General features: G+C 50.0%; 1 protein-coding gene and 1 pseudogene across 1 annotated transcript in view; both read left to right on the top strand.

Annotated features, from left to right (window-relative positions):
- LOC119104708 (glucose dehydrogenase [FAD, quinone]-like) overlaps window positions 1-5,938 on the top strand; it is a 44,433-nt gene extending 38,495 nt beyond the window's left edge. The window contains exon 10 of the mRNA XM_037228424.1: window positions 5,924-5,938. Within this exon, the coding sequence (XP_037084319.1) occupies window positions 5,924-5,938 (15 nt within the window). The remainder of the gene's footprint in view (window positions 1-5,923) is intronic.
- Window positions 5,939-6,403: 465 nt separating this feature from the next.
- LOC119104707 (glucose dehydrogenase [FAD, quinone]-like) lies at window positions 6,404-17,134 on the top strand (annotated as a pseudogene).
- The last annotated feature ends 8,530 nt before the right edge of the window (window positions 17,135-25,664 follow it).

The raw sequence follows: 25,664 nt of genomic DNA, 5'->3' as shown, positions 1-25,664 counted from the left end.
CCTCTAGCTTATGAGATACACGCCAGCGTGGATGTGCAGAATATTCCGGCGAGGCTATTTCAAGATAATCCAGGCATCCATGACGCTGCAATAACGCCACTCAAATTCTTCCATCCCGTGAGCCATGCGGCGTTTAAGACCAACAAAAATATAATTGACGAGGCGTTCATATCTGGCGTTCCTGAGCACGTTTTCCAGATATAACGGCCGTCAATTGGCTATCGATCAATGTCGTGCAAGGTGCGGTGACGTAATCAAACCATGACGTATTGAGGAGCAAGTTTACGAAACACAGAGTTGTGCCTTTCAGAGCAGCTTTTCCACTTAAAAGGTATACCAATGGTTACAAGTGAGCTTATTTCATGATATCGGATGCTCCCTCAAATATCTTAAAATGTGAAACATTGTCTTTTGGACTCCCCTAGGCATGAATAAACACAACCCAACGGCACTAGAAGCTTAGGTAATCCTGCGCGGGCTATTTAGGCACCCAAGTACGAGAGGCTGCATGCACATAATTCAACCTCCAAGCGATCTAGTCTTCCATACCGCTTTTCAAATTTAAAGTTAGTAGAAAGAGGAGAAAATGGGTACTCCAAATACCAACGTTCTGCCTGCACCACACATAGGAAAGTGTAAGCATAGGAAAATGTAAGCCAGGGGTATGCACAGTTAGGGCGTCTCCTTCCACTCCCATCCCCAAACCTCGTCAAGGAGAGTGTCTAAGTCCGGGGAAAAACAATTTGCTGGCGTATTTAGGTAGCAGATTTCGTTAGTTTTCACTGTTCAGCCTCTAAACTCATGTTGCCAAACTGCAAACCCCCTGATGAAAGCCATTTGTTGTTTGGTTCCCTGCATCAAAGCACTTTGAACAACGCTTTACACTGCTGTTCCACGGCACTGCTGCCCACCGTCCGAAAGGCGCACGGTAAAGCCGGACTGAGAAGAAATGTTCCGTTACAAAGTGAACAGTAGACGAAAAATTTCCTAAATCGACCAAAAGTGAGTGTCGCAAGAGGGCTTATTTAGTTGTTTATTTCGTTTATTTCTTTAATCGCCACTAGAGCAGCACTTCACTAAAAAGGGGAAGTTGTTTCAATAATACGTCATTGATATATCACTCACAGTAGTATACACACACACACACACAACACACACACACACACACACACACACACACACACACACACACACACACACACACACACACACACACACACACACACACACACACACACACACACACACACACACACACACACACACACACACACACACACACACACACACACACACACACACACACACACACACACACACACACACACACACACACACACACACACACACACACACACACACACACACACACACACACACACACACACACACACACACACACACACACACACACACACACACACACACACACACACACACACACACACACACACACACACACACACACACACACACACACACACACACACACACACACACACCACACACACCACACACACACACACATATATATATATATATATATATATATATATATATATATATATATATATATATATATATCGCTCACAGACATAATTAAAGTCTGACATATTTCAAAGCTAAGAGAAGATGCTACAGAAGTAAAACGTACCTCATTACTTTAACTCTAAGAGTGCCAAACTGTCATGAAAGATGTCCCCACTAGTGTTGCTCGCTGAAAAGGCGTTCCCAACGTTTGGCAGTCGGCAATACAGACCGCTCTGTACTGCAGCACACGAGCGCGAGGTACAGTAAGCAGAGGTCGGGTGCGGGTCGATCGAGGCGGCACAGGCAAAGGAAAGAGCTTTGCAAGATAAGAGAGTCCAGTTGACCTTGGAAGATGTCTCTCAGAAAGAACAAATCTCCTGGTAACTTATCGGCCTTCAATTTATCTGGAGGCGGGCGTATAATTCCTGTTCAGTAGGGGGATGGAGCTCTAGCTCTCCACCCAATTTTGAGAAGAAAGTGAGCGAAACCCGTGGAAAAACTCATTTTCTAGGGTAACTTTAGGTCAAATTTTGTAATTTTCTCTACTTATCCCGGAATTCATGTTGCGAAACTACACTCGGCAAAAAGTGATTGGTCAAACGACATTGTAGAATAAACAGTGGTTACATTTTCGATACTAAACGTTTCAGACCGTGCTTTTGACCATCAGTGAACAAAGATGAGCAGCAAGCAAGCAATAACACCTAAAACTAAAACAAATGAATCAAGAAAGTGCTCCGAATCTGTGCAGACACTGCCAGTAAAAATAATCACCCGAGCTTCCAGATTCTAACACCTGATGTACGGTTGAAAGGTAATGATGCGCAGAACACAGACAGCTAAGCCGGAGCTGAGCGGGAGGGTACACACAAGGCTTACCAGGTAAAACGAAGACAGAGTAAGGTACATATCGGAGGGTGGCCGTGTGCACAAGGTGCACAGGCGGCTAAACCAGAGGTGCTACGAACACCAGGTATTATGAACATTTCAAGCTAAGCGCATGGCTACTCGTGATCACAATCACAACTTGAAACATCAAGTATTGACAAGATAACCTATGTTTGCTCTGTGACGCCATTTATCAGTACTTTGTAGTGTATTAAATGTCGGTAACTTAAGATAGCCTCTCTTTGCATCTGCCATTGACATCCCAATATTTTCAACCCTATCGTCGAGCGGTTGATTTCGTTTGCTTTTTTTGGGCGGGGGGGGGGGGGGGAGAGAAACTGCCCACCCCCGGACGCCCCAGCTGACAGGCTGAACCTTAAACAGAAACACGTAGCGTAAACTAATTTTCTTACTCCGAGGAAACCTCGGAACACGTTAGCGGCACTCCCAGGAGCACGGACAGGGATGCACGTTCGTTTTCATAGCAAATCAGTAAATATATTACGAGTACCTACCGCATACAATCTTCTTCATACTTTTACAGTGCGATGTTGCGGCTATGTTGAACCCAATTACATGGATGCACACAGTTCCGAAATCAATGGTAGGTGCAGGATCCTATGGGGGTGAGGGATATTTGATATTAAGAAAGTCGTTAAAACACCAATAGGGACGATTTTCTGCCTACCCAACATTGCAATACTTTGCAATTGACAATACTGCAAATCAACAGCACATGCAAGAGGGTGCGAATTTCATGGGGCAAGATGCGTGTTTGAAACAACGTTAAGACGTCGCCATGTAGCAGGTGACGACCTTCTCCCATATCTTCTTCTCGGCACGACCCCTGTGACTTATTGCACCCGCTTGCACACCATCTAACTCTATTGGGATAACACAGCTACTTGCGTACCAAATAAACAATTCGTTCAAGTGGCCCTTATTAAAATTTGAGCCAACGTCCCCGAGCAGATGGTTCGGTATTTACCCGCGTCAGCTGGCTTATCCTAAGACATTTAGCTGAGCGTCGCAAATTATCTAGATACGGGTACACTCGTGATGTGGTTGAGAATAATTGGCTGGACCACTTGTGTGTCTAACTTTTAAGTTACTACAAAAACGCTGAAGAACAAATTCGCCCATGGAAAGCAGCCGTGCGTGCAAAACCCATTGTATGACGTCATTCAAGTTGAAAGTCATTGTGTCAGCTTACAGCAAAACCAGACACTGTTCGGGTCCTCTGGTAACATTGCCAGCTTTGAGCCTCCTCCCAGTTCGGACCATTCTCACTATGTCCCTGTGCAACTGCACGAACAACGAATAACAATCATTACCCTGTCGTGGCTGAGCGACGGCCGCCTTTTTTTGCTTCTGCAACACACTCGTTGATCGAGCCGATAAGATCGTCTTATCTTTAAGAGGTTTTCGCTGCCTGGGTCAATTTATTGACGAACAGCGCTCTGACATGATGAGTTAGTGCGCCGTAGTAAGCGTTGTTGTCACATAAGGTACCCATGTATGTATGTACCTATCCATACCCTCTTGCAGTGACTTGCGGATATGGCTTTGCTTTGACGAAACTGCAGGGCATCGTGATCGAAGAGTGGCACAACGTGGGCTAGGACGAGGGAGAGCCATTGCACCATTTTGCGAGGAAGCGGTCGAGGTGCCTTGAACGGCTTGTTGCACGCAAATTTTTGTACGCAGCTCACTTCCTGGACGCATGAAGTAGCTGAGTGCGTCGATATCCGAAGTAATCCAGGACATTTTGAACTGCACACCCTTCAACGGTAAAGCCGTAAATAATCGTCACATTTTGACTGTTTGAACATATGTTATCCCACCTGACCACGTCCACAATACATCACACGTATCATTAACGTACGTGATGCCTGCTTCGATACGACTTCCAGGAGTTGAACGTACCCTTTCACCAATCGCCCCGCCCTGCGAGGTCAATAAAACCGCTGCCGTCCCCAGCTGTCGGTTTGTTAGACTCCGGTCACGCTTGGCAGTCAACTGTCGGCGCCCGAGCCGGGCCCAGCGAGAACCGGGAACCAAGAACCGAGAACCGAGAACCGAGAACCGAGAACCGAGAACTGAGAACTGAGAACCAAGAACCAAGAACGGAGAACAGAGAACGGAGAACCGAGAACGGAGAGCCGAGAACCGAGAACTGAGAACGGAGAACTGGCCAGTCGCTGTGAGGTGCTGAAGTCCTCATTCTCGAGACACTCTGTCAACAGCGTGCTGGATGCCAGTCCGTGACAAGAAGTCACCTGACAGCGATCGTGGACGGTGGTAGGTCGGCTGTCAGGAGCAAGGCACAAGCGACGGCACGCGGCTGGAAATAGCGCAAAATGAAGGCCAAACATCACTCGTCCAAGCGTTGGCCGGTGCTGTTTTAGAATGAACACTATGCGGAAGCATTCCACGCTCTGAAGTTGGACGGAGGCCGCCGAATCGTGGATTGTTGGCTGGACGGGACCTGACCTGACCTGACCTGAGACCTGAGAGGCCTCACTGCTAGGCTGGCATCCCGCTGGGTGATCAGCTGCGACTGCGGCGGACCAGCGCAAAGTGACCTGTGAACCACCGCTGTGATCCACGGTGCCTGCCAGTGTTCCGCACCAACGCTGCGCTCCACTACTTGACGAACGAACCCTAGACACCTCGGAGAGGCTAAAAGGGTTTATAGGTGAGCTGGAAACCAACGCCGCTTACGTGCTCATGAGGTACATTTTTCTAAGCTAGCCAGGGAGTCACAAACAGTGCGAGGCAGTAGTTTAATGAGTAATTTTTGGCAGTAGTTTAGTGTGGAGCGCTTGGTACCCAATTCATGAACCTCAGCAGTGTCAAATGAATTCGGGTGGGCAATCGCCGTCAAATCACGCGTTTTGGCGGCGGAAAATATCCCTCGCTGAAGAAAAACCGCACGTAAGATGGGATCAAAGCGTGGTGACGCCAGTAGTTCCATGCGTTCTTTGTTGTCATTTTGTCTTCATTTTGTCGGCCATTTTGTCTTCATGGCCAAGTGCTAAAATGAAGGCAGTAAAACAGCGCTGTTGTGTATTTGAACAGCACCAAGTCTGAACACAAACCTAGCAGGGATAACTAACATTTTAATATTTTCTGAGCATACACGCAACCAAGCCATCGTAGCGGTGAAAACAAAGCAAGACACAGCCCAGCTTTTGTTGTTTATCACTGATCCTCCTCACGACGTTTTTGAGACAAGTAACATGTCGAGCTTTTAGAACCATAGACCGCACTGGCCGATGAATCGCAGGCATAGCACGATCTGGCGTTGATCCTAAACGGTACTTTTTGTCTATTGCTGATCATGCCATTTCCGAAATTGATTATCTGCGCCCATTGTCTATCAACGCTATCATTTTATGGTTATCACCTAACTCTTTGCCCACACCCACCTTACGTGCTTCAGCTAGCCTGCCCTGGGACAGCCTGATCCTTTTATATCTGATGATTACCGTTTTCTTTTCAGGGCCAGAAGAACTAAACGAGACCGGCGTACAGAGCATTATCAGATAGTTTGCCTGTAAAAACCCAGGCAGCACTTTGTCCATTTACTCGGAATATCTGGCTGCATTTGTCGGCAAAAGTCGAGACACTCCTAGCCACTGACACGTTTAACGCTCAAAGCACTGTCCCGCCCTTGCTCATGTCATTGATCCAAAGGCTGCTGTCTCCCTATGCACGGAAACAGCTGTGCATCATCACCTTCCACTGAAGCTATTGGGCTTTGCTCACCATCGTAAGTGAATCTCTGCTCTGCTCCCTGTGTGGACAGCTTCGAGATTCAGCCAAACGCGACCTACAGCGTGCCTTGGCTGCCCTTGCCTCAGCTGACCCAGCAGCCGCCCTAGCTTCTCCCCAGCAGCCACCGCCAACAGCAATGGGGTCAAAATACATGGCTATCGCGAAGAACCTGAGGGTGTTGACCGCTGGATTGCTTGGTTTGGCCATGTTCAAGCCACTGGATAACCCCAACAAAATCAACCACGACAAACCCATCAAGGATGTCTACGACTTCATCATCGGTGAGTGCACTCGGAGAGGGGGATCGGGGTCAATTCCCACCGCGTCCAGCACTTTCAGTTACCCGGTTTCCGCGGCAGAGTGTGGCCACAGAAGGGTCCTAGCTGTTTGGAGCTTTACAAATGACGTGACAGTTTTGATTTTTTGTTTTGCTTTGGCTTCGAGTCCTGTTTGGTTATACCAGCAACGAACAGAACAGAAAACCCGAATGCAAATGATCAGGCAGGCCGTGGTTCAATCCACATCAAACCCGCGGTGGTTGTCCGCGTCAAGCCATGCCGTTCACATTCGTATTCGTCGTCAGTTGTCGTTGGGCACGTGCACCAAAACGATGAGCGCAATTTCTGGCATGAAATCGATGACAAGTCAACCGAGCACAGGACATATCACGTTCAAAGGCTTGGAATGCACGACGCGCTAAGGATTCCTGTGCTTCTACCGCTGCCACTGCTATTGCATAATTGCATACCACTGCACCGTCCATTCTCTCGAATGGGCGGTGCAGTGATGCAGTGGTGCAGTGGTGATCGACGCCTGGTGCTCGTGGCTCTCTCCCCAACTTCCAAAACCCTGTTTTTGAGAATTTTTGCGTTTGAAAGTAAATTTTTCCGTTTAAAAATTTGATTAGCAGCATTGTTTTGTCACAGCCCGGTCATCAAAAGCGAGCAAAAAGCGAGCCAAATGACAACCATTCTACAGTTACGAGTGGTACGGTCGATCAATACTGTTCTCCGCGCACCAACGAAAACCATACTACAGTTAACGAGTGGTGCGGCTGACCACTTCTGTCCTCTGCATACCAACGATAAACATTCTAGGGTCACGATTGTTGTGGATCACCTCTGCTGTCCTCCGTGCACCAACCATAACCATTCTACAGTTACGAGTGGTGTGGCTGACCACTTCTGTCCTCTGCTTACTAACGCAAGAGATATGTTAAGTGTCCTACATTAACACACCCATCGCTTCTCATGTAGCAAATTCCTTAGGCACAATGTCGGACAACTGACATTCATCGCGTTTGGTCACAGCCAATTAAACTCTTGCATGCACCCGATCACGACACTCTCTCCATTACCACACGCCGAATCGTTATTCAATGTGGGGTGGGGGCACGTTTTTCACTTGGGTCAAGCTGGCCGCCGAACCGGTTGAACCGGCTGATCAGCTGAGACAATCTCCATGGAAAGCTTTCCGTGCTTGGACGGCCAGTCGGCCCACTTAAGTGCAGTAATCTTGTTCAGATCAGTATTGCAAGAATCACACATGACATAGTAACTCGAGTAAGTTGCTAGGTGCACTTACGGGGTGCATTATGCATATAGATAATACAAATAATAGCCTTATTTCTCGTAGAAAACCTGGGCAATGGAGAGATTGAGGCATTGATTTTTCGGCAATATACCTTTATCGAAATTAAGATCAGTAGTAAAATCGGAATTGCCTGCCGACCCTGCTCGATTCCTTAGGACTTTTAACAGCTTTTAAATCTCTCCATTCCCCTGTTTTTTCTACGATGAAAAAGTCGATTACTGCTGTCTTACAACTCGAATAATGTCAACAGCTTACGCATTTCTAGCAAGCGCTAACAATGCTAACATGTAGCGCCTACGCGCAGACGCGAAGAGGAAGCCATGACATTCAAGAATGTCTGGCGTATGCAGCTGACGTATGCTAACAATTTATAAAGTACATGGATGCCACAAATGCATAAGTCATGCATGTGTGTCAGCGGTTTACATTTCTCCGCGACGCTCAGTGGTTTACGGTCCCCCGCGATGCTCAGTGGTTTAGGTCCCCCGCGATGCTCGCTGGTTTACGGTCCCCGCGACGATCGGTGGTTTAGGTCCCCCGCGATGCTCAGTGGTTTAGATACCCCGCGATGCTCGCTGGTTTACGGTCCCCGCGCGATCGGGATTTAGGTCCCCCGATGTTCAGTGGTTTAGATACCCCGCGATGCTCACTGGTTTAACGGTCCCGCGACGATCAGGGGTTTAGGTCCCCCGCGATGCTCAGTGGTTTACGGTCTCCCGCGATGTTCGTTGGTTTGCGGTCCCCGGATGCTCAGTGGTTTAGGTCCCCCGCGATGCTCAGTGGTTTAGATACCCCGCGATGCTCGCTGGTTTACGGTCCCCGCGACGATCAGGGGTTTAGGTCCCCCGCGATGCTCAGTGGTCTACGATCCCCCGCAACGCTCAGCAGTTTGGGGTCCTCGCGACGCCCAGCGGTTTACGTTTCCCCTCGGCATTCAGTGTGTGAGATTGTGACAGTAGAGGAAACCAAGGCATCGAAATGATCTTCGAATGCGAAAAACACAAGGTCATATATCTAAAAAAATTTACGTATGTGTTCAGGATCTATTGGCAGGTGAAACTGTGGTCAGCGTGCATGTGTCTCCCAGACGTGTGACAAGTCACTTTTATCACGTTAGGCGTGTTCTCAGGCCTGTGACTCGCATGTGACATCTAGGCTTTAATTAGTGACCTTTGACCACTGCGTTGAAATCATTACCTTGTAGCTGTGACTAAGTTGTGACCCATAATTATTTTGAATACGAATCGTTCTGGCTCGTGCCCTGCTGATGACACTTTGTGACTTTAAAGCTTTTTGGGGGGCCTATGACCTGTGATCTGTGACCTATAATTGCCATTGTCATGATTGTGGTCTCTAAGTAGTTGACCTTTAAACTCCAACCAAGGATCCTCAGGCCTCCACCGTGACCTGCAGCTCGTGACTTGTGTGCCTTACAGCCTCCAGCACCTCCCCTGACATCAAATCCTCGTTTTTGACCAGCGAGGCCGGGACACCTGACATTTGACCCATGTCGTGACCTCTGACCTCTGACCGATGCACGCGTGCCTGCGGCCAGTCGGCGGCGGCACGGCGGGCGCCGTGCTGGCCGCCCGTCTGTCGGAGGACCGGCGAAACTCCGTGCTACTGCTGGAGGCTGGCGACGTGGGCACCGCCTACACTGAGTGGCCCATGTTCACCAACCTGGTGTACGGCTCCAGTCGCTACGACTGGCGCTTCGTCAACGTCAAGGACGACGGGTACTGTGTCGGACTTCGCGAGGAGGTAGGCGAATGGCAGAGGCCTTGATGGACTAAATTGTCATGCTCCGGTGCAATACAGTTTATCACTTTTAAATTAAATCGGACCATTGGGCCGTATTTTCACACTTTTATTTTCAATACCCTACTGTTGTATATATTTCATACAAATTTTTAAAATAGATTTTAGTTTTTGTGTTTTTCCAAAAGCCTATTATTTTTAATTTTTCCGAAATAGGGGTTTTCCGCAATTAAGATTTTTCTGAGTGCAGTTTTGGCAGGGTCAACGGACGTTGTTGCGTGCTTTGCATGAGCCGATCACATTTATGGAATATCTTACAGATAACGCAAAATTCATCGTGTGTCGGCACATGCGTCGTTTCTTAACTTATCTTGAGATTCTTGAATCCAAGCCAATCCAGTCGTGCTGGCCATCATGTAATCCAGCCATTTTTATTGCCTTCCTGGATTTAGCATTCAGTCCAGTCCAATCCTTGGCGTTATCAAATTTGCAGAGCTCTAATTGACTGCCATGTTTATGAAAATGGTGGAAGGTGGCTGGGGGCTGGGGACATAGACAGCACCTCCTCATCCGCCATGAAAGCTGACTTTTACCCTAATATGATGTTGATAAAAATTTACCTCCGCATGGGTTTTGTCTCTGCATGCTTCTCAATTCGTACACCCTCGCATGATGCTGACTTATGCATGGACCGAGTCTGGCACATGGCGATTAGCGTCGAGTCGTCTAGAGCGGGCTAGGAGCTTTGTACATGTGTCGGCATCGATTCTTTTACAGCGAAACCATTCCCCGGCCTCACTTCACCAGCGTCGGACGCTGTCACACTGTTGCGCCGACCAGCGCTGCGTGTTGAATGTAATATCTTTGACAAACAGCAGAACGCTTGTGTGGCATTGGGTGCATGGCGTTATAGAAGATTAGCGCTCTCGTCGTGCAGGTGATTCCGAAACTAAAAGGAATGCAGGCAGATGCGTCTCGAAACTCATCGCAAATGGCTGTTGTCAATGCATTAAGTGTTAGTCCCTATGGCTATTTTGTAAACAGACATTCACTACTGCACGCATACTGTTCTATCACTAAGTATTGAGTGGCATCGCTTGCAAACTGGTTGGATGCTGATCCATGGCCATTTCAGTGGAAAAAATGAATGCATTTGGGGTGGTTTTCGACGACCGTTATCAAAGCATCAGAACAGCGGCATATTGGTTGGACATTGTCCAAATGAGCTGGACTATGCGCCTGTGTAGTTTTCATGCCATACCGCTCACAGCCAGGATGTGAAGTTGCTGCTGGGAGTATATATTGCTATGGGTCAGACAAGAATGGCATCGGAGTGATACGATCGCAGTGATGAGATTGCTTAGTGAGTGGCCGCAGGCTCATTATTTGTCTACCTCGAATTTGTCACCGTTACCGTGTCATCTCGTGATTAGCAGATCTTCCTTTCCCATGTTAGTCGAATAACGCAGCATGAATTGTTCACATTGCATCGTTACAGCTACATAACACAAAGTCACGCAACTTGTTAACAATTACCGTAGCATCCCAACAGCACCGCTTAAAAGCATTGTGCGTTTGTTGCTGGAAGCCGGCAGGAACTGAGACCAATGCATTCGAAGTTGTTATATCCTAGAACGTGTGGCGCATGGCCAGGCTGGCTTGGGCCGCTGAAGCCGCATTTTTCTAACCGTTTTTCCTAAATTGTCCTAAGCTGTACTAAATTTTCTTTGGCGAAAGCACACCATTGCAAAAACTCCTCAGGGGTGGACCACGTAATTACGTGTGCATATTTGCATTTCCATGTGCTTGTTGACCGATATGCCCGACGTGCGTGGACCGTGTCCAAGCTCTTTACAAGCGCTCAAATAAAGAAAGCAACGTTGATGTGGTCAGAGCGCGTACTCAATCTAGAATATCGGCAACGCAGGAATTTTACCCTCGTCTCTGCCTGCTTTTGGTTAAATAACGGCCACTTCCACAATCCTCGTGTCGAGCCCAGTCAAAATGGCCCTCATCGTCAGATTTCATGGTCCCTACTAGAAAAGGCTATAAAAAACCATGGCTCCTAACTTCAATGGCGCTGATCGTGAGACGCCGGGCAAGCACAGTGTCGCTGAGGACGAGGCGGTGGAGATTCCCGAGCGTAACACTCGAGGCACGTGCCTTTCAGACCTGTAAGCTCTCGCGTGGGAAGATGCTTGGCGGCATGTCGGCGTTCGGTTCGTCTGATGTACGTGCGAGGCAACAAGAACGATTTTGACCTCTGGGAGCAGCGGGGCAACGCAGGCTGGGGGTACAGGCACGTGCTGCCCTACTTCATCCGCTCCGAGGACAACCAGGACCCCCATCTGCGGAGGAGCCGTGAGTAGCCCTTCACCAGAGAAGGTGATGCTGGTGTGTATGGATCCCAGGCTTTTCGGGTCTTAGTGGAGTTACCTAGCAGTGTTTCCGTCTTTGTTGGCTTCCGGGTCGGCTATCATGCTATCTATATGATGCTAGTCAGCTATCGTACTCAAGTATCTGTATTCCTTCAATGAACTGGAGCGAGCTGTCAACGTCGTCATGATGCCTATTTTTGCTACTTTTGCTATTGTTTGTGACGTACACATTTCAGCGTACCACGGCGTGGGAGGCAGCCTGAAGGTATCGAACCCACGACACGTGACCAGCTTAGCTCCGATCTTCCTGAAGTCGGCTGAAGATGTCGGCTTCCACATCGGGGACATCAACGGCGAGAGCCAGTCTCGTAAGCTACCTCTGCGGTCGGAGTCACAGCCAGGGACAGTGCAGGAGTGCATGTATTGATAGGGTGAACTGGGAGGTGGGCATCAATGGCTCGTCCAAAACTATTTTTGTCGGTGTCATTGCTCGATAGATTTGGCGCGAGGGAGACGTGGACCAGGCAGCAAGCAAACGAGGACATTGGATGGTGCCGAGATGTATAATGGCTAGCAGTGACTGGGTGAATATTCCCGCATCTATTGAGCAGACTCGCAAACGGCCCAGGATTTCTCATTATCCAGCCTCCAGCTCCGACACAGTCCTGTGATTCATGTCATTAGCGTTGTGCGTTGTAACAGTGCGGATGGCGAAGACATGTATTCGTGCCTACTGCGTGCACATTGAGATGCATGCATGTATTTCATGAACGTAATGCATAACTGCGCGACTTTTGGTGTAGGTACGCACAAAGACACGCATGTGCAGCAGATAACACCCTGCAAAACCAGCGATGAGGAATTCATCAAGCCTGACCCTGACACCTCAAGCCAACCGCAGCCTCGCCCGGCAGGGTTCATGCTGCACCAGACAACGACCCTGAACGCCGAGCGGTGGTCGACGGCGCGTGGCTTCCTACGCCCCGCCTCTCACCGAGACAACCTCAACATCGTGGTCAGGACGCACGTGACGCGCGTCATCATCGACCCGCGGACGCGCCGCGCCAAGGGCGTCGAGTTCTTCAAGCACAAGAAGCGGCGCGTGGCGTGGGCACGCAAGGAGGTGGTGGTCAGCGCCGGGGCCTTCCAGTCGCCGCATCTGCTGAAGCTGTCGGGGGTCGGACCGTGTAACGAGCTGAAGAAGTTTGGGGTGAGGGAGAGCTGGAGCTGGGGACGGAGAGGTAGAGCTGGAGCTGGTGACGGGCTGAAGGAGAGCTGGGGCTGGGGACGGGGTGAAGGAAAGCTGGAGCTGGGGACGGGGTGCAGGAGAGCTGGGGCTGGGGACGGGGTGAAGGAGAGCTGGGGCTGGGGACGGGGTGTAGGAGAGCTGGGGCTGGGGACGGGGTGAAGGAGAGCTGGGGCTGGGGACGGGGTGCAGGAGAGCTGGGGCTGGGGACGGGGTGAAGGAGAGCTGGGGCTGGGGACGGGGTGAAGGAGAGCTGGGGCTGGGGACGGGGTGAAGAAGAGCTGGGGCTGGGGACGGGGTGAAGGAGAGCTGGAGCTGGGGACGGGGAGGTGGGGCTGGAGCTGGGGACGGGTTGAATGAGATCTGGAGCTGGGGATAGTGAGGGAGACCTGGAGCTGAGCCGCACTCGCAGTCGCCTTTGAGCTGTGATCTGTGATGATTTCGTGAACTGTGCGCTGTACTTCTCTTTCTCTCTCACCCTCTCCTTCCCTCTTTCCCTCTCTCTCTCCCTCTTTCTCTCTCTCTTTCTCTCACTCCACATCTACATTGCCCTCAGAATCAGAATCTTGATGTGCCTTGAAAACCGTCCGTTACCTTTCCGTGAAAACTACCTTACTGAGTTTGCATTTCACGCGTACTTCATTTTACCGAAAAAAGAAATGCCAATGTCTGTACTCCGCTCTCACGGCGGCCACAGCCACAGCCACAGCCACAGCCACAGCTACAGCCACAGCCACAGCCACCGCCACCGCCACCGCCACCGCCACCGCCACCGCCACGGCCACAGCCACAGCAACAGCCACAGCCACAGCCACAGCCACAGCCACAGCCGCAGCCACAGTCACAGCCACAGCCACAGCCAAACACGGCAGTCTCACCACCACCAATGGTAAACTGCCTTCGCAGTGGAGCGACAGCCCCAATACCGTCGCCGACAGATCCGTCTCCCCCGTCACCAACAGATCCGTCTGCCCGATCACCAACAGATCCGTCTCCCCGCCGCTGACAGATCCGTCTCCCCGTCGCCGACAGATCCGCTGCTTGCATGACCTGCCTGGGGTCGGTGAAAACATGCAGAGCCATTTCGGTCTCGGTGGAGTTGACTTTGTCCTAGACAAGGGCGCCGCCGAAGACGTGAAGGACCTCTTAAGCTGGAAGAGCATTAACAAGTACATCTATAAGAGAGAAGGTGAGTGAGTGACGATCTGCTGACGTTTGCTGTGGGTCACCGATGCTGGCCACAGTTTAGTCTATGAGACGGATGGTATTAGAGAACAACAATGCAAAGTCATGTGATACTACTTTTACAGTATCTTCTGCAAGAAGTTGGAATTAAACGTTAGAATGGATATCGGTTTAAGGCGCACATGAGCCCAGTGCATTGCATCATTTTTACGAATGGACATGAGTGAGTTTATGCATGGTGTTCACACACTTTTTAGGCGTCAACACTGTGAACAATAAACTCATCAAGACGCTTCCTATCTAGCCACCTCTAACCAAACATGACACTCCCCTGCCACTCCCACCAGGCTTGCTGACCTCAAACATACTGACCTCAAGCAAACTGATCTCCAACATGCTGCCCTCAGGGTTGCTGACCTCTAACATGGCTCTGGAGGCGACTGGGTTCGTCAGTTCCCGCATCAACAACGACAGCTACCACAGGGACTGGCCGGACCTTCAGTTACTCTTCCTGCCGGAGCAGCTGGCCACCGATGGCGGCAAGTTTGACCGCAATCGAATCGGCATCTCCAAGAAGGTACGGCAGTGCCATCTATACAGCCGGTAACGCCATCTATACGGGCGGGTTGTTGTGGCGTCCCCGGTACTTCGGGGGCGGAGCTTCATTGAGTCTTCGGTTGGGGTGGGTGGAGGCAGTGAGGCGGGTCTCCGCTGTCCCATCTGTCCCCGCGCCCTTAAGGAGTGGCCGCAGCCGATATTTTCTTCACGTATGTCGAGCTTTCTTGCAGCTAAATGTTTTCGGCGACCCTTTTCTAGTGATTGAGACTTATTGGTGGGGGAAGGGGAGGGAGACGAAAAAAATGGGGACGAGGCCGCACCCACGGGGACTCCAAGCTCTACCCATTCCGTGTATATATATATATATATATATATATATATATATATATATATATGCATAATTTATATATTATATATGTATATATACATATCTAAAATGAAATAAAGAAAGACATAAAAGGTAGATATAAAAAATACAATAAAATCATATACCGGGTATCATATATCATAGCGGGTAATCATATACCGGGCAATCATATGTCATACACATATGACAAGTTGTCTTTATACTTAGCGCCACACAAGTTGCAGTGGCGCCGTCTATAGTCATTATTTCACAAGTCATAGTTACTGATACAGTTCTGTCAGCGGCTGTTACCACCATATCTGCTTCCATACGGACAGCCCTCAAGTCATCGTGGCGCCATCTACGGCGAAGCGGTGCATGAAAGGCCAGTAAAGGTTATGGTGTCGCCGTTCAGAGTGTGTCGCGCAAGACGCCATCGGCGCCATCCAATACACCACCACGTGACCCCCCCCCCCCCGTCTTCCGTCTGCAGCTGTGGAAGCGCTTCGCGCCGTACAAGGACAAGCCGGGCTACAGAATCGTGCCTGTCAACCTGCGTCCTCGCAGCAGGGGCCGCGTCCCTCCTCCGCTCCGGCAACCCCTTCCAGCACCCGGACATCTTCCTCAACCTCTTCGACGACCCGTACGATCTGGCGGTGCTGCGCGAGGGCGGCCGCCTGGCGGAGAGGATCGGACTGGCACCGCCGTTTCTCCGCCTCGGCGCGCGGCTCAACAACGAGAAGAACCCGTTCTGCTATCGACACCCGGCCGGCGGACCCGACTGGTGGGACTGTCGCTCGCGGGTCTTCCCCGAGAGCATGCTGCAGGAGACGAGCACGTGCGCCATGGGGCCCCCCCGACGACCACTACGCCGTGGTGGACAATCAGCTGAGGTGAGTGCGGCGGCGGGGCAGGCGAGGCGCGGTGGACATCCGGCTCAGATTGTCTGGCTGTCCACCACGGCTGTCAGCTACCTGTCAGGCGTTTGGTCGTCCACCACGGCCGCTTATTACCTGTCAGTTGTATGTTAGTCCACCTCGTTGTTGTCGATTGCCGCTGCTGCTTTTGACACCCGCCCCGGGTAAACCAGCTGACCTGACCTGACCCCGGGTCGCCTCCGGCAGGGTGTACGGCGTGAGCGGTCTGCGGGTGGTCGACGCTTCCGTCATGCCGACCATCACGTCCGGGGACGCCATCGCCGCCACTATCATGATCGCAGAGCGAGCCGCGGACTTCATCAAGGCTTACTGGTACGCGGTGCACAAGGGCGTGGATCCGGCGCATTACGTGAGCCACCACCTGCTCCAGCCTCATTACGTCCACGGGGACGGACATGGCAAGCACGTGGAATACGTGGAACGCACAGATCACGTGGAGCACAAGAAGCCCGAGGAGCGCATAAGGCTTGACGAGCACGTGGAGCCTGAGGAGCCCAAGCAACAGGAGGAGCTCGAGGAACAGGAGTCCGAGGAGCAGGAGGACCAGGAGGAGCACGCGGTTGCGACTGGTCCTGCCGAAGTGGACGAGAATGATGTTGATGGTGACAACCCTCCGCATGCCGTTGAGGTCGCCGCGGAGAACGAAGCGGAGAAAACAGCTGAGACCAATGCGCTGACTGAGGCGGCTGAACGGGGTGAGGAGGATGATGAGGATGAGCTGGGAAAGATGACGGGGACGGATTATGAGGACGCAAAAGAAGTGCCGCAACTTTTGGGTGGGGTGGAGGAACCAGTTGGTGGTGATCCCTGGCGCGATGGGGGCCAAAACGAGCCTGGAGGTGACTATGAGCCACTTGGCTATGAGGACCGAGAAGATGAATTTAGGGAAAAAGGGATCCACCGGAACGTGGGGAGGATGAGCTGGGAAAAATGATGGAGGCGAATTATGAGGACGCAAAAGAAGTGGATGGCCATGTGCCACAACTTTTGAGTGGGGTGGAGGAGCCAGCTGGTGATGGTTCCTGGCGCGATGGGGACCAACACGAGTTCAGCGGGGACTATGAACCACTTGGCTATGAAAACCGAGAAGATGAATTTAGGGATAAAAGGGATCCACCGGAACGTGGGGAGGATGAACTGGGAAAAATGCTAGGGGCGAATTATGAGGACCCAAAAGAAGTGGATGGCCATGTGCCACATCTTTTGGGTGGAGTGGTTGAGGAGCCAGCTGGTGGTGGTTCCTGGCGTGATGGGGGGCCAACACGAGTTTGGAAGTGACTATGAACCACTTGGCTATGAGAACGGCGAAGATGAATTTGAAGATGAAAGAAACTCACCGGAGCGTGGGGAGGATGAGCTAGGAAAAATGCTGGCGGTATATTATGAGGAGGCAAAAGAAGTGGATGGCCATGTGCCGCATCTTTTGGGTGAGGTGGAGGAGCCAGCTGGTGGCGGTTCCTGGCGCGATGGAGGCCAACACGAGTTTGGAAGTGACTATGAACCATTTGGCTATGAGAACGGTGAAGGTGAATTTGAAGATAAAAGAGACTCACCGGAGCGTGGGGAAGATGAGCTGGGAAAAATGCTGGGGGTAAATTATGAAGAGGCAAAAGAAGTGGATGGCCACGTGTCACCTCTTTTGGGTGAGGTGGAGGAACCAGCTAGTGGTGGCTCCTGGCGCGATAGGGACCAACACGAGTTTGGAGGTGACTATGAACTTCTTGGTTATGAGAACCGCGAAGTTGAATTTGGGGATAAAAGGGGTTCACCGGAGCGTGGGGAAGATGAGCTGGGAAAAATGATGGGGACGAATTACGAGGACGCAAGAGAAGTGGATGGCCATGTGTCACATCTTTTGGGTGAGGTGGAGGAGCCAGCTAGTGGTGGTTCCTGGCGCGATGGGAGCCAACACGATTTTGGAGGTGACGCTGAACCACTTGGCTATGAGAACGGCAAAAAAGAATTTGAGGATAAAAGGGAACCACCGGAGCGTGGGGAGGATGAGCTGGGAAAAATGGCGGGGACAAATTATGGGGACGCAAGAGAAGTGGATGGCCAGAGGTCATATCTTTCAAGTGTGGTGGAGGAACCAAATGGTGGTAGTTTCTGGCACGATAGGAGTGAGCACGAGCTTGGAGTTAGGTTTGAGTCTTTCGGCTACGAGAATCACGAAGATGAATTTGGAGATTATGGGGCTCCGCCAGAACTAACCGATTCTGGTGAGGCAGACTACGGCAGCGATGTCGGTGACGTTCACAAAGTCAGCGCAAATGTGAATCACGGGAGCCTTTTTTCACGGGGGTCACGGGGGTCTTTCGGCTATGAGAATCACGAAGATGAATTTGGAGATTATAGGGTTCCGCCAGAACTAACCGATTCTGGTGAGGCAGACTACGGCAGCGATGTCGATGATGTTCACAAAATCAACACAAATGTGAATCACGGGGGGTCACATAGACCCGTTTTTCGGAGGGCGCCGTGGGGGGAGTGATGTAGGCAAAGAGATCTCCGGCCCGCACCTGTTTAAGCCGGAAGAGAAGGTTTTAGAATCACCTTTCGCTGAGGAAGGGGACTGGAAGGACGAAGTGACCATCTTGAATGGTGGGGAAATTTTGAAATCCAGCTCCCGGCCACAGGCGGTTTTCGATGATAAACGCATTTCGTTCCGTTTTGCCGCGAGGAGCGGTCCTGCTGAAACCGGGGCTTTTAAGCACGCAGTCGAAAGTGTGGAAGAAGACGATGACTATTTTGACCAAACGAGGGGATTAAGTGAAGACGAGCTGTCTGCGGCAGAAAAGTGTCAGTCACATGAGGGTTTTCCGAAAGCTCCCAGGGAGCCGTCACAACGGCAACTCTCCTGCCAGAAACGATGACGATGCTAGTGACAGCGAGACCCGCAGTCGAAGATGGAGAGCCGGTAGTGTACGTGCTAGACTAAGCAACTCAGGGGGGGCACACGCCAAGACCAGCCAGAACCCACCCCGGTCGTACTTTGGGCTCGTTCCGGAGGGGACGAAAACGCAAGCAGTCGCTTCCAGTCCGGTCAACAAACACGGAAACGCACAGCGGACGGTATGAAGGGCTCGGACAGGCGGCTGGAAGTCCGCCTGACGATGTTGTTGATGATAGCGATTGGAACCAAGATGGCCTCGATTCGGCCGTTGAGGCGGCTGTGCAGTTCGGCAGCAAGATCGGGGGTAAATAATGGGTCCGTTTTTCCATAGTATTTGCTTAAGTGTATTTGCTAAGACCTGTTCTTTGCTACGTAGGCTCACTTTTGTGCCCATTCAACTTTTTAATCATGCTTTCACGATCTGTTTTGCACGCTCTCTTCTCTCCTCTCTCTCTCTCTCTCTCTCTCTCTCTATCTCTCCTCTCTCTCTCTCTCTCTCTCTCTCTCTCTCTCTCTCTCTCTCTCTCTCTCTCTCTCTCTCTCTCTCTCTCTCTCTCTCTGTCTCTTTCTGTACTTCCCTTTTCCTTTCTCTCGTTCTCCCTCTTGTTCTCCCTGTGCCTTTCTTTTCTCGGTGTATTTTTTGTCTTTTTTCTACTAATGCATGTTTATTTTACTTTCCATGCATGCACATCTATATGAGAGACAAAGAAACCGATTACATATGGCACATCGCGGATGAAAAATTGCAAACAACATGCCAAGAAGTACATAAAGAAGCTTAATTAACTCTGTCTTTAAAGCGTGGACGACATGGGAAACATTCCCAGCCACTGTTTTCTCTAAATAGTGTTAAACGGTATATCTTTCCTTGCTCTACTTTGTACGTGCTTTGGCAAACCAAAAGGAAAAACGGACGCTCTATTTTTACATATAATTGAGCTTCACTTGAAAAAATCGACAGAGAGATATTCCCCGGTAATGATGGCCCATAGAACAGACGGTGGTAGCTCACAAGTAAGATCGGAAGTTCTTGGCTCTCAGACGAATCTTTAGATTCAAAACACTCTTTGGCACAAATCACTCTCCTAGACTGTAATTATAACAAGTACTGTCGAGTGCCGTTTCTGTACAGTAATGTTCTACGTCCCCCCCGCCTCTAGAATTTAGCAATTTTGCCAACGTGACATATCTGTCCTTGCGTGATACCTTGGCCAACTGGTGGACATTCTCTTCCCACACTTGCGTGAAAGCATTATGTGTTGGTGAGCCTAACATGTGTAAATATTATGATGATGGCACGTGCAAAAGATATGCTTGGCTTCAAAGACTATTGCGGCTTTTTAAACTTGGGGATGTAATACATTTAGCATTTAGTATTTCATATCTCCCTAAGCTTAGGCGGTCGCCGCGCTTATCGCACTTTTTCTGAGCAAGGAGCTGCTCGAGGAGTGGATAAAACTGTGTGATATCTCCATCTCCAGAATGTCATGCATGACTTGCAGGACAGCTCCTACCGCTCCAAATGAGTGATAGAAAACGAAATGGATAGATGGAAGAATTGAGAATGACTGGATAAAGATGGAGATTGAAGAATAAAGTCCAAAAACCTGCTTGGGGTCTCCATTTATAAAGCCTGCTCAGCAGTTTTAAAAAGCCTGTGTCGTGCATGTTTACTTAATTACTGTCCTGCTGGTTGTGGTGTACACATTTGCACCCAGTGAGGTGCACTGGATACGATGGTGCGTGCCCTTATTGCGTCATCTTGAGGAATATCCGTCGCTCAATGTCTTTCAGCACCTTAGTTTTGTGTTTTATCAGTAGATTCTATTGTCCGTTTGCCTTGCCAAGACAGTGACTTTGAATGCCCCAATGATGTCTCAATACATGTTTGACTTGTTTGTACACTGAATGGAACTGGAACACTGCTTGAAAATTGACACGGAAAGGAACACCCATATACTACCTGCATTAATCCAGCGCTTAGCCGGGATAGGGAGGCACATTTCGCAACGAGACATTCAGAAATCCCAACAACGATACGAAGAGCATAGTTCTGAATCTTCAGCAAGAGTCGCCAGCCAACATGGTGGCCTCAGAAATGTCTATGAAGACACGAGTGCCTCGCGACCAAATAATGAAAATTTGTCACACGACCCACTAACCACTGATCCTAATCAGGGAGACACAACCATAACTTGTGTTGCTCGGAAATGCAGAACGCAAAGAAATCACGTGGACCTTACTTAGCCGTGCGCTTTGATAAGGTAAAACTATACGGGAAGTTCTCTGTTTATTTAACGAAAAAACCAGCCTCCATAGCAAAGTACTTGCGCATGCTTTGGGACATTCCCAGCACCATACTTTTCATCACAGCCGGTGGGATACGAGTCTGCCTTTTTGGAGGTTGAATTCTCCTGCCAACTTGTCGACGCTGGAGGCTGGTGTGACATCTATAACTTTTTTCCGGACGACAGACCACACATTTCCATCGATTTAAGGTTTGGAGTTTTGTCAAACCCTCTTTTCGACACTGCTGGCGTAAGGGGCTTGTGTGCAATTTCCATCTATTTTTTGTTGCAGAATGAGGGGATCTGGAGAATAAGGGTCTTGCGTGGGACGGGTCGCTTCTCGAGCCGTGATATTCACAATATCGTCAAGATTATTTGGTGCTGGCACACGGTAGCAGCGCAATGCCATTTTGCCGATCCAAATAGCACGAGATGGGACTCGTCTAGCTACAACACCTGTTTCCAGTCTCCATTGGTACTCCTTTGGCTCTCATCTTAACTTGAAGTGCAGCACGATCTGTACTTTTTAAGTTCCAAGTACTGTTCTTAGTCTATTGTAATCATTCATCTATCATGAGCTATCAGCAAGTCATATAATTATATAGCTAGTTCTACTGTTAAATATAGATATATTTATCACTCATTGTTGACAAATACCAACTACTAATAAACAATTATGCTAGATTTTACAAATTTAGGTTAAAAATGTCTAGGTCCAATTTTTATTCAATTTTTTGCTGTCAGAAACTTTTGGTGAAGTTGTAGGGTTTCTAGTGTTTAGGCTGTAATTTAAATCTGAAAATATTTTTGGAAGAAATTTGTAGAAATAAGGAACCAGACCATGCCTCCTATTAGCATTTCACCATTATTTTTGACAGCATTTTACGCTTCAACAAGTTCTACACAGTCGAATGTCATGGAGACCGCCTCAAATGACCAACTTTTTCCACCTGACGTTTGAATGGCTCTCTGAACAGCAGGATAATAACCTCGTTATTCTTCTCCTTTAATTATAGTGCTAAGCCAAACTGACGGCAGGCTTTTTCCAGAAGTCTGTACTCATCCCACGAGGTGGAGTCGCTACCACTCTATCACGAAAGTGGCTGTACCCACAGCGCATTTTTTGTGTGACTACGCGAAAAGCATTCTAACCTTTATGAAAAGTCATCCGAACCGAGCAGCCCAGTGACAGCTGCCGGCGTTGGCACCCCGCCAAGTTAAACCGAGTCATCCGAACCGAGTCATCCGAACCGAGCAGCCCAGTGACAGCTGCCGGCGTTGGCACCCCGCCAATTTAAACCGAGTCATCCGAACCGAGTCATCCGAACCGAGCAGCCCAGTGACAGCTGCCGGCGTTGGCACCCCGCCAAGTTAAACCGAGTCATCCGAACCGGGTCATCCGAACCGAGCAGCCCAGTGACAGCTGCCGGCGTTGGCACCCTGCCAAGTTAAACCGAGTCATCCGAACCGGGTCATCCGAACCGAGCAGCCCAGTGACAGCTGCCGGCGTTGGCACCCCGCCAAGTTAAACCGATGCCGGGTATTTGTTATGGTGGCTTACGGCATTTATATTGTATTTAGGTCACCACACCTCAGCTCGCGTACAAACGAGAGGTGAAGTAAAACAAAAATGGTATGTTTAAACAACTCCTTTACACCAATCAAGTATGGAGAAGGGAAGGGTGCTTAAAAAGCGTGTAATTAGACGCCGTGTAATACGTGGTCATTTCACTTTAACGGCCATTTACAAAAAAGTGGCTTCTGTCTAAAAGGTGAACCGGCCTAGGCTGTGTACGCGAAGCCCCTTCTAGATTTTGCCGGCAGGTGAAAGTGAATGAACTAAGTTTTCCAATACATGAACTTTGCAGAAAAAAATACGTCAGTCGCATATTTTTACGAACATCTGTCAGAAACATCGAATGAGAGGCACAATTTTTTTTTAGAAAGGACAATGACGTAGGAATGGCGCCATCAATAAAACGGCGATATTTACTCGCGTCGCCTTTTTAAGGTGACCGCAAAAACTGATCCGTGACAGAGCTTGAGACACGACCAACAACTAGGCACGATAACACAGCTCCGAATACATGCGGTTTGAGCTCCGAGTGCGTGCGGTTTGAGCTCCGAATACGTGCGGTTTGAGCTCCGAATGCATGCGGTTTTGAGCTCCGAATACATGCGGATCGGGACTGATCACGAGCCTGTTGAGATGGCTGGGCTGTTTTGAGATGAGTGCTCACCTTTCGTGGGCGACACACCTCGTCGGTAACACAGAGTGTCTTCGATTGCCCCTGTTCATGCACACATCCCACACCACTGCAAATCACGACGCAATTGCGCTGGGTCATTCCATACAACTGGTAATTTTTGGTGGAATGGCGCAGTGGTTAACGATGCGGCTCCCGGCTGGACCTGCGGCCTTTGGATACTGATGCGGTTTGGATACTGGTGCTCCACAAAATATCACGCAACTATAATCGTCGGTATCCATAAAAGCGTGACTCTTGGCGGATGAAAGAAGTGTTGGACGTTCAGGTCAGATGAGAAGTTTGGAGCCGCGTCGGCGGATCACGTCAGATGTCAGGGGTTTCCTCCGACAGGTGCGTCTTTTCATACACTGGACCAGGTTCTAGAGAAGGGTCCACCACACTGTACTGCACTACACTTCGCGGAATCCGTGTCCTTTATAATAGCCCAGGTCATACGCGAGTTCTAGTCCCAGATTTCTCCCAAGCTCTTGCTACCGCGTATGACCGTACAGCCTCTGGCAACAGTCGCGTGCACCGCTCAGTCGACCGCGGCGCCGCGCTCACGGTGCCGGTGTCAGCCACTGTGCCCACCGGTGCTGCTGTTTTGGTCGACAGTTGAGGGTTCTCGGCGCTGGGAGGAGCGTGTGTGGAGCCGTTTGTGTACGTGCGGGTTTTGAGCGACGCGTTCTGGCCGTTATTGTGGAGACGCGTTTACGTGACCATTCTAGAGGAAATGTGGAGCATACAGCAGGTAAGCGCGGTGCCCAGACACTTGTCTGCAGCTGACCACAATCTGCGTCGTCTCCGTTGTTTATCACGTTTGTATTTTCCATCCGCAGAGGCTGTGAGCTGTTTTGTTCTTCAACTTCAATGCACGTTAACAATCCGTTCGCTTCACTGCCTACCTCGTTAGGTTAAAGGACGGGAAACCGTAATCTAGTGCAAGTCACTCGTTTTGTGTACGTTGGGGAATGTATCAGACATAAACTGAAACTGTTTGCCACAACTAAGTATGCATGCCATCCTTGAAAAGCAGCCAGAAGATGACTCGTACGCTCTGCTCCATACACCTATGGTACTGCGCTGAGTATCATTACGTTCTTGAAGTCTAGTACTTTGCTGAATCCACATAAAAGCTGTGGATCTCTCATGCCTCCAATCTCCATCTCTTCAATCACCTGCGCACAAGCCCCTTCTTTGCTGCCCTTTTCTTGCCGTGGCTTACGACTGCAGCATGGTTAGTAAACAACCCTGCCCAGATTTACCGTCTTCCATGTGCAATTCCATGCAAGCAGCTCCGGTAGTGGAATGAGCAGAGGCGCCCGCCACGTACGCGTGGAGCAAAGCTGGTGCAATTTACACTACAAAAGGGCTATATTCATATCATGACACCCGGGGCGAGGGGGGGGGGGGCGAGAGGGGGGGGGGGGGGTCGGGCGTGCCCCTCCGCCTGTAGTCCAATTTATGGCACGCATTGATATGGTTGTCGTTGAATGCTGACAATAAATATTTCCACGCAGACACGCACGAGTTTGAAAGCGTAGAACACAAGGTGCTGTTTTATGTCACGCAAAAAATTTCGCACGTCTGCGGCTCGCCAAACTCGATCTTCAGAGGAAATTTTTAAAACACGGTCCCTATAAAAAATCCTATATGTACCCCTGACTACAGCGCCAGCGACATGAACGCGCGCCTGGCCGCCAGCTCCGCGTTTAGCTTTCCGGATTTACAATGCTTTGATTTCCTGCCCAGATGGGTCTCCATGCCCTATTTGGGCGTCGCCGGCCACCAAGCATCGATAAAGCACTCGTACCAGGCTCCCAGGAGCTCAATTATCCAGCATTATGCACACGTGACGAACTACGTTTGCATCAAATTAGGCTCGAGACCCGGAACTCTGACCAGAAAACTGCCACGATGGTTTCATATTGCGTCGTCTTGGGCGCCAAGCACTCAAAAGCGCTGCAGCGGGCTACGTTTCTGGTGGCATCTTATGGCCACATGCTGCAAGGTCCGCATTTTGCCCGGTCATTG

This window comes from Pollicipes pollicipes, unplaced genomic scaffold (assembly GCF_011947565.3).
Source record: "Pollicipes pollicipes isolate AB1234 unplaced genomic scaffold, Ppol_2.1 Scaffold_6052;HRSCAF=7182_pilon_pilon_pilon, whole genome shotgun sequence".
NCBI classification, from domain to species: Eukaryota; Metazoa; Arthropoda; class Thecostraca; order Pollicipedomorpha; family Pollicipedidae; genus Pollicipes; species Pollicipes pollicipes.
The sequence above is the reverse complement of the archived record's forward strand: the minus strand, read 5'-3'. Positions and strand labels throughout refer to the sequence as shown.